Below are 7,056 nucleotides of genomic sequence, written 5' to 3' on the forward strand. Positions count from 1 at the left end.
GATCCAGCAAGGGGGGAGGAGAGGTTGATGAAGATCCAGCAGCACGACAGTGTGGTGGTGGATGCAGGGCGTCACAGCAGCAGGGCTTCGCCGAGACTACGAGGGAGAGACGTAACGGGGGGAGGTGGAGGCGCCAGGGGCTGGTGTATGTTCTCCCTCCTCCCCCCACTATATATAGGGGTGCCATGGGGGGGGCGCCGGCCCTAGTAGATGAGATCTACTAGGGGGGGGCGGCGGCCTATGGGAGGTTTCCCTCCCCCCCCAAGGCACCTAGGGGTGCCTTCCACCACTAGGACTCCTCCTAGGGGAAAACCCTAGGCGCATGGGCCTATAGGGGCTGGTGCCCTTGGCCCATCTAGGCCAAGGCGCACCCCCTACAGCCCATGTGGCCCCCCGGGACAGGTGGCCCCACCCGGTGGACCCCCGGGACCCTTCCGGTGGTCCCGGTACAATACCGATAACCCCGAAACTTGTCCCGATGCCCGAAACAGCACTTACTATATATAATTCTTTACCTCCGGACCATTCCGGAACTCCTCATGACGTCCGGGATCTCATCCGGGACTCCGAACAACATTCGGGTTTCTGCATATACTTATCTTCATAACCCTAGCGTCACCGAACCTTAAGTGTGTAGACCCTACGGGTTCGGGAGACAAGCAGACATGACCGAGACGACTCTCCGGTCAATAACCAACAGCGGGATCTGGATACCCATGTTGGCTCCCACATGCTCCACGATGATCTCATCGGATGAACCATGATGTCGAGGATTCAATCAACCCCGTACGCTATTCCCTTTGTCTATCGATATGTTACTTGCCCGAGATTCGATCGTCGGTATCCCAATACCTCGTTCAATCTCGTTACCGGCAAGTCACTTTACTTGTACCGTAATGCATGATCCCGTGACCAGACACTTGGTCACTCTGAGCTCATTATGATGATGCATTACCGAGTGGGCCCAGTGATACCTCTCCGTCATACGGAGTGACAAATCCCAGTCTTGATCCATGTCACCCAACAGACACTTTCGGAGATACCCGTAGTCTACCTTTATAGTCACCCAGTTATGTTGTGACGTTTGGCATACCCAAAGCACTCCTACGATATCCGGGAGTTACACGATCTCATGGTCTAAGGAAAAGATACTTGACATTGGAAAAACTCTAGCAAACGAACTATACGATCTTGTGCTATGTTTAGGATTGGGTCTTGTCCATCACATCATTCTCCCAATGATGTGATCTCGTTATCAATGACATCCAGTGTCCATAGTCAGGAAACCATGACTATCTGTTGATCAACGAGCTAGTCAACTAGAGGCTCACTAGGGACATGTTGGTGTCTGTTATTCACACATGTATTACGATTTCCGGATAACACAATTATAGCATGAATAAAGACAATTATCATGAACAAGGAAATATAATAATAATGCTTTTATTATTGCCTCTAGGGCATATTTCCAACAGACTCCCCTACCCCCGGACCCCCATCGCCTGCCTCGTTGGCCCGCCACCTGCTTGATCCCCTTTCCGCCGCCGCCGCCTTTGGTCGATTACGGGCAGGTCCAGCGCCACCCCGTGCTGCCGGAACTGATTTGGCTTCCTCTCGACCTCCCCTACCCATTCCTCTCCTCCGCCGTCCGATTCCGGCCATCACCGCCAGCCCCGGCGAGCTGCAGCAAGGGTGCAACCCGACCTACAGTGGGAGCGCGTGAGCTTTGACAGTTTCGACAATAGGTTCTGTGCACTAGTTTTACATCGTCAGTTGGAGTTAGAGTTTTACATCATGGATATACATCATTTGCGTGAGCTTTGACCGAAAGTATGAAGTAGGACTTCTAGTTCCTTCCCCTCCCCCTCCTTCCTTTCCCCCTTGTCCAAATATGGTAAGGGGGCCGAATTAGACTAGGGGCTCAAGTAGGATTCCTCCTACTTGGGCGCGCCTTATGCTGCCTCCCTCCCTCTTCATGCTTTATATACGTGGGGAGGGCACCCCTAGAACACACATCAATTGTTCCTAGCCGTGTGCGGTGCCCCCACCACAGTTAACACCTCGGTCATATCGTCGTAGTGCTTAGGCGAAGCCCTGCGCCGGTAACATCATCATCACTGTCACCACGCTGTCATGCTGATGAAACTCTCCCTCGGCCTCAACTAGATCAAGAGTTCGAGGGACGTCACCGAGCTGAACGTGTGCAGATCACGGAGGTGTCGTGCGTTTGGTACTTGGATCGGTTGGATCGCGAAGACGTTTGACTACATCAACCGCGTTACTAAACGCTTTCGCTTTCGATCTACGAGGGTACGTGAACACACTCTTCCCGCTCGTTGATATGCATCCATAGATAGATCTTGCGTGATCGTAGGAATTTTTTTGAAATATTGCGTTCCCCAACACGCCCGTCGTCTAATTTATGACGACTACCGACACCAGGCCCACTAGTCAGCCAGTGGCAGAGTCATTTTTTAACCCACGTGTGCGGGGGGGCTCATCCACTTCGGTCCACATCTGGGCCCCCACCACCACCTTCGTGTTTCCTTGCCGGCCAAAACCCAAACCCTAGACATGGGTCTCTTCGGCAGCAGCTCCGGTAGCGGCAAGGGCACCCCCGGCGCCTCATCCTCCCGTGCTCCTCCTCCCTCTCCTCCTCTGCCGCCGGCGTGTGCCCGCTCAGGTCGGCAGCGTCTGCACATCCTGGTGCACCAAGCGCGGTGGCACTGGGAGTACAGGCAGGCGCTGCCTTACCTCGACGTGACACCGTCGCACCACTGGCACCTCGATCCGCCACAGATCCCGATGCCGGCAGTTCCGCCGACACAACGGGCGCATGACGAGGAGGTGCACAGGCGCCAGGCGCAGCTCACGCTGGCGCATCGGCGGATGATCGAGTACACCGCAGACTCTCCCAACTGGGAGGCCTGGTTTGCCCTCGGACACAAGGGCAACGACGGCTCGGCGTCCCACATCAACCACGACCTTCCACCGCCGCCCCTGCCGATAGAGCCGGAGGAAGAGGAGGCGGAGACAGAGGTAGAGTACGAAGCCGCCCTCAAGGAGGCCCTGCAACACGCGCTAGAGGCGAGTCGGCTCGAGCAGGACGCCCATTGGGATGGGCTGGAGTATACCTGGCCATTCCTCGGGCCGGGCCGGGCCAACCAAAGCCCGACGCAAAAAACCCAGGCCCGAGCCCGGCCCGGCCCGGCCATCGGGCCCGAGCCCGGCCCATCACACTAAAAGCCCGTCGGGCCTGGGGCCACGGGCTGGGCCTCTTCCTTAAATGGCGAAATTGACGGGCCCGGGCCTGACCCGGCCCGGGCTTCGGGCTCAAAACCTAGGCCCGAGCCCGGCCCATGGACAAGGTTGGGCCGGGCCGGGTCGGGCTTTTTCGGGCCGGGCTGCCCATGGCCAGGTATAGGCTGGAGCAAGCCCTTGTTTTGTCCGCGGCGGGGGACTCCGTCCAGGCGCCCCTGTTTGTGTCGCCACTGCTGCCCCTCGTCAAGCCTAAGGCCGAGCCGGAACGCGAGCCAATTCCCACGCGCAAGTGGGTGAGCGCGCCTCCCTGCCACTACGTTGCCACGCCGAAAGAAGAGGCAACCCACCTTGAGCGCTGGAAGGCGCACTGGATCACCGAGGAGGGGGCCGACGGCGAACGACAGATGCAATATGAGCGGATGCTGTGCTGTGACGAGGAGGCTCTGCGGCTTGAGGACGAGGAATGCATCCACCTCGCCGCTATGCTGCCGCCGCAGCAAATGCCGGAGGTGGCTGTCCTGCGGCCTATCAAGCCGCATTCGGTTGGGCTAGGCCTACCCCCGTCTTCATTAACCTCACCGGCGGACGAGGACGACAATAGCAAGGCCAAGGCAATTTACTAGGGCAGTGTGCGGGCAGTTTATTTCTTTTTTGTTTAATTTTCTAGTTATTTAAGTGGACTTTTACGTTGGAGTTGGAGTTGCTCTTACGTCTCCAAATTTGCATCATCTATTGGAGCTCCACGCATTTCCCCAGGATTATAGTACTGTACTCCTTCTCTCTCAGTTTATAAGGTGTGTGCGTATCCCTATGTCGTCAATTTGATCAACCTAACATAAGTCATATATAAAAAAACATATTACCATTATAAACTTTAGATGTTCTATTTTTAAACGGTATAATTTTTGTATTATATAGTTTATATTAATTTTCGGTCGCACGTCATGAATGAAGGTAATTGTACCCACATTGATTGGAATTAATTAAATGGTGGGATTAGGACAGGCTGCGGAGTGGAGCAGATGAGAGCAGAGGAGCAGAGCAGAGTCCCACAAAAGCAGCAGAGCACACCACCTCACCTCACTCCTCCCCCCTCCCCCTCCCCCTTTCTTCTCCCTCCAAAAACCGACATCTCCACCCTCCAAACACCACCACCATCAACTGCAGCCCAGTCCCAGTCCCGCCAGAACCGCGAGATCCGATCCGACTCCGACTCCGGGCAGCAGAGTTGGCGCCACGGAACCGGAGCTCGCCGCTGGCCTGTCCTTCCCGCCTGCCGTTTGATCCTCCCGGTTCGTGAAACCTTTCCTCCCCGCTCGATCCATGCCCGGGAGGTGCTCGTTCTTGCCCCCGAGATCCGTCCGGTCCGCCCCGAGCAGCGGGATCTCTCCGTGATCCTCGTCTTGGCCTTCTTCCCCGGCCCGAAGATCCGGGATTTCCTTTTCCGGTTCGGTTTCGCCAGCGTGCGTTTCGCCGGAGCGCCGCTGCCGCCGCCGGGCATGGCGTACGCGTCGCCGTACGTGCTCTCGTTCCTGCTGCTGCTGTCCATGCCGGCGGTCTACTACCTCGGGCCGCGCCTGCTGCTGCCCAAGACGCTCCCGGCCATCCCGGACGCCGACGAGACGGAGGACCTCGCGCTCTTCCGCCGCGCCGTGCTCCTCTCGTCCGCGCCCGCCGCCGGCTCCGGCGCGGCGCCCTCCTCCTTCGGCGTGTTCGGCCGCCGCCCGCAGGCGCGGCCCAAGGTGGCCTTCCTCTTCCTCACCAACTCCGACCTCGTCTTCGCGCCGCTCTGGGAGAAGTTCTTCGCGGGGCACCACGGCCTGCTCAACCTCTACGTCCACGCCGACCCCGCCGCCAACCTCACGCTGCCCCCGACCCCGTCCTTCCGCGGCCGCATCATCCGGGGCAAGGCCACGGCGCGCGCCTCCGCCACGCTCATCTCCGCCGCGCGCCGCCTCCTCGCCACCGCGCTGCTCGACGACCCGGCCAACCAGTTCTTCGCGCTGCTCTCCCAGTCCTGCGTCCCGCTCCTCCCCTTCCCCGCCCTCTACCGCACCCTCCTCACCGACAACAATGCCGGCCGCCACCGCCGCCACCGCAGCTTCATCGAGATCCTGGACAGCGAGCCCACGCTGCACGCCCGCTACTACGCGCGCGGCGACAACGTGATGCTCCCGGAGGTGCCCTTCGACCGCTTCCGCGTCGGCTCCCAGTTCTTCGTGCTCGCCAGGCGCCACGCCGTCATGGTGGTCAGGGACAGGAGGCTCTGGAACAAGTTCAAGGCGCCGTGCCTCGTCAAGGAGAAGGACTCGTGCTACCCGGAGGAGCACTACTTCCCGACGCTGCTCGACATGCAGGACCCCGACGGCTGCACCAAGTACACCCTCACCAGGGTCAACTGGACCGACGCCGTCGGCGGCCACCCGCACACCTACCAGCCGGAGGAGGTCTCCGGGGACCTCATCAGGGAGCTCAGGAAGTCCAACGGGACCTACTCCCACATGTTCGCGCGCAAGTTCGCGCCGGAGACCCTTGCGCCGCTCATGGAGATCGCCGACTCCGTCATCCTCCGTGACTAGGCGCCAAGTGTTCGTGGACATGAACAGAACAAGGTAAGGAAGAGATATATCATCCCTTTGGTGACTTTTCTTCTTAGAATTTTCATTTCTGCAATGCAAAGTCTTAGTATCAGGTTTTAGTTACTTTTTAGTAGGCATTTCAGCTGTGCCAAGTCTCATCAGTTCTTTAGGCATTTCAGCTGTGCCAAGTCTCATTAGATTGCACTGCAAGTTACAATGAGAATGAGCAATAAGTTAATCTGATTTGGTAGCCATTTTATATCACAGTGTCTTTAATTCAACGCAAGTGTCCTTATCTTGCAGTTCAGATAGATAGCATCAAAGGATAGCATTGTGTTGCAGTGAATACTAGTACTAATAAAAATGGTGTCTTAGTAAAAGGATGCTGATGATATTGTTCGGGTGTCGGGTGTCAGTTGGTGAACGGAAATCTCACAACAATTCTCTATTTTGTCCTTGCAGGGTTGGTGATGTGATGAAGAAGCATAAGCTGGTCCATCCATCCCCTTTGTGGTTTCTTCAGGGAGGAGCAAACCAGCACCAAACCTACTTCGCCTTGTTGTTCCGTCGCTGGCCGTCGCTCGGCGAAGGGGATGCTGCTGCTTGCTCAGACTCAGAGAGTGATGTGGGTGTTGGTGGCGAAGTGCCCCGACTGCCTCTATCCTATGTGAGTATTGTTGTGTTTCTTGGTGTTTTTCCTTTCCACTTTGATCCCGAGCGAGAGGAAGTCGTCGGCACGCGGTAGGCGTGTCGCTGGTAGTTAGCACGGATGATCATCCTATGTATTCACAACGGAGGCAACCTGTCGATACATGTAGTGATGGTTTTTGTAGTATATGTTATCCCCATGTTGTCATTGTCAATATCACACACCTTTTCCTCTAAAAATGTATCATCATCTGTATCATGGCACCACTATCTTGTTGCTTTGAACCCAAGTTGCTTATATTCTTTCCGGCTTTTAGGTGGCAACCGCACCTGCCTTAGCATGTACTCACTCCTAGTTGATTAATCCTGAAAGAGCTTACTGGGCAATCTTACACCGAATTGCCGACCAAAACAACATGCTTGTCAAGCAGCATCTAACAACCCACTACAGAATCAAGGTTGCGCTGTTACATCGACCGATCCACCGATCTTGTAACCCCCCCTTGGAAAGTTTCGGACATTTGGAAAATATCCCGAAATATTTGGAAAATTTAACTGAATCTGCTTG

At 56.3% G+C, this 7,056-nt stretch overlaps 1 protein-coding gene across 1 annotated transcript; it reads left to right on the forward strand.

Moving 5' to 3' along the window:
- Positions 1-4,332: 4,332 nt before the first annotated feature.
- LOC123102093 (glycosyltransferase BC10) lies at positions 4,333-6,758 on the forward strand. The gene is made up of 2 exons (XM_044523376.1): positions 4,333-5,873; positions 6,303-6,758. The coding sequence occupies exon 1, from the start codon at positions 4,761-4,763 to the stop codon at positions 5,838-5,840; it is 1,080 nt and encodes a 359-aa protein (XP_044379311.1). The 5' UTR covers positions 4,333-4,760; the 3' UTR covers positions 5,841-5,873; positions 6,303-6,758.
- Positions 6,759-7,056: the final 298 nt, after the last annotated feature.

This window comes from Triticum aestivum, chromosome 5A (assembly GCF_018294505.1).
Source record: "Triticum aestivum cultivar Chinese Spring chromosome 5A, IWGSC CS RefSeq v2.1, whole genome shotgun sequence".
NCBI classification, from domain to species: domain Eukaryota; kingdom Viridiplantae; phylum Streptophyta; class Magnoliopsida; order Poales; family Poaceae; genus Triticum; species Triticum aestivum.

Excerpts from the sequence above, each read along its gene's own strand:
- LOC123102093 (XM_044523376.1), top strand. The coding sequence starts at position 4,761 with ATGGCGTACGCGTCGCCGTACGTGCTCTCGTTCCTGCTGCTGCTGTCC.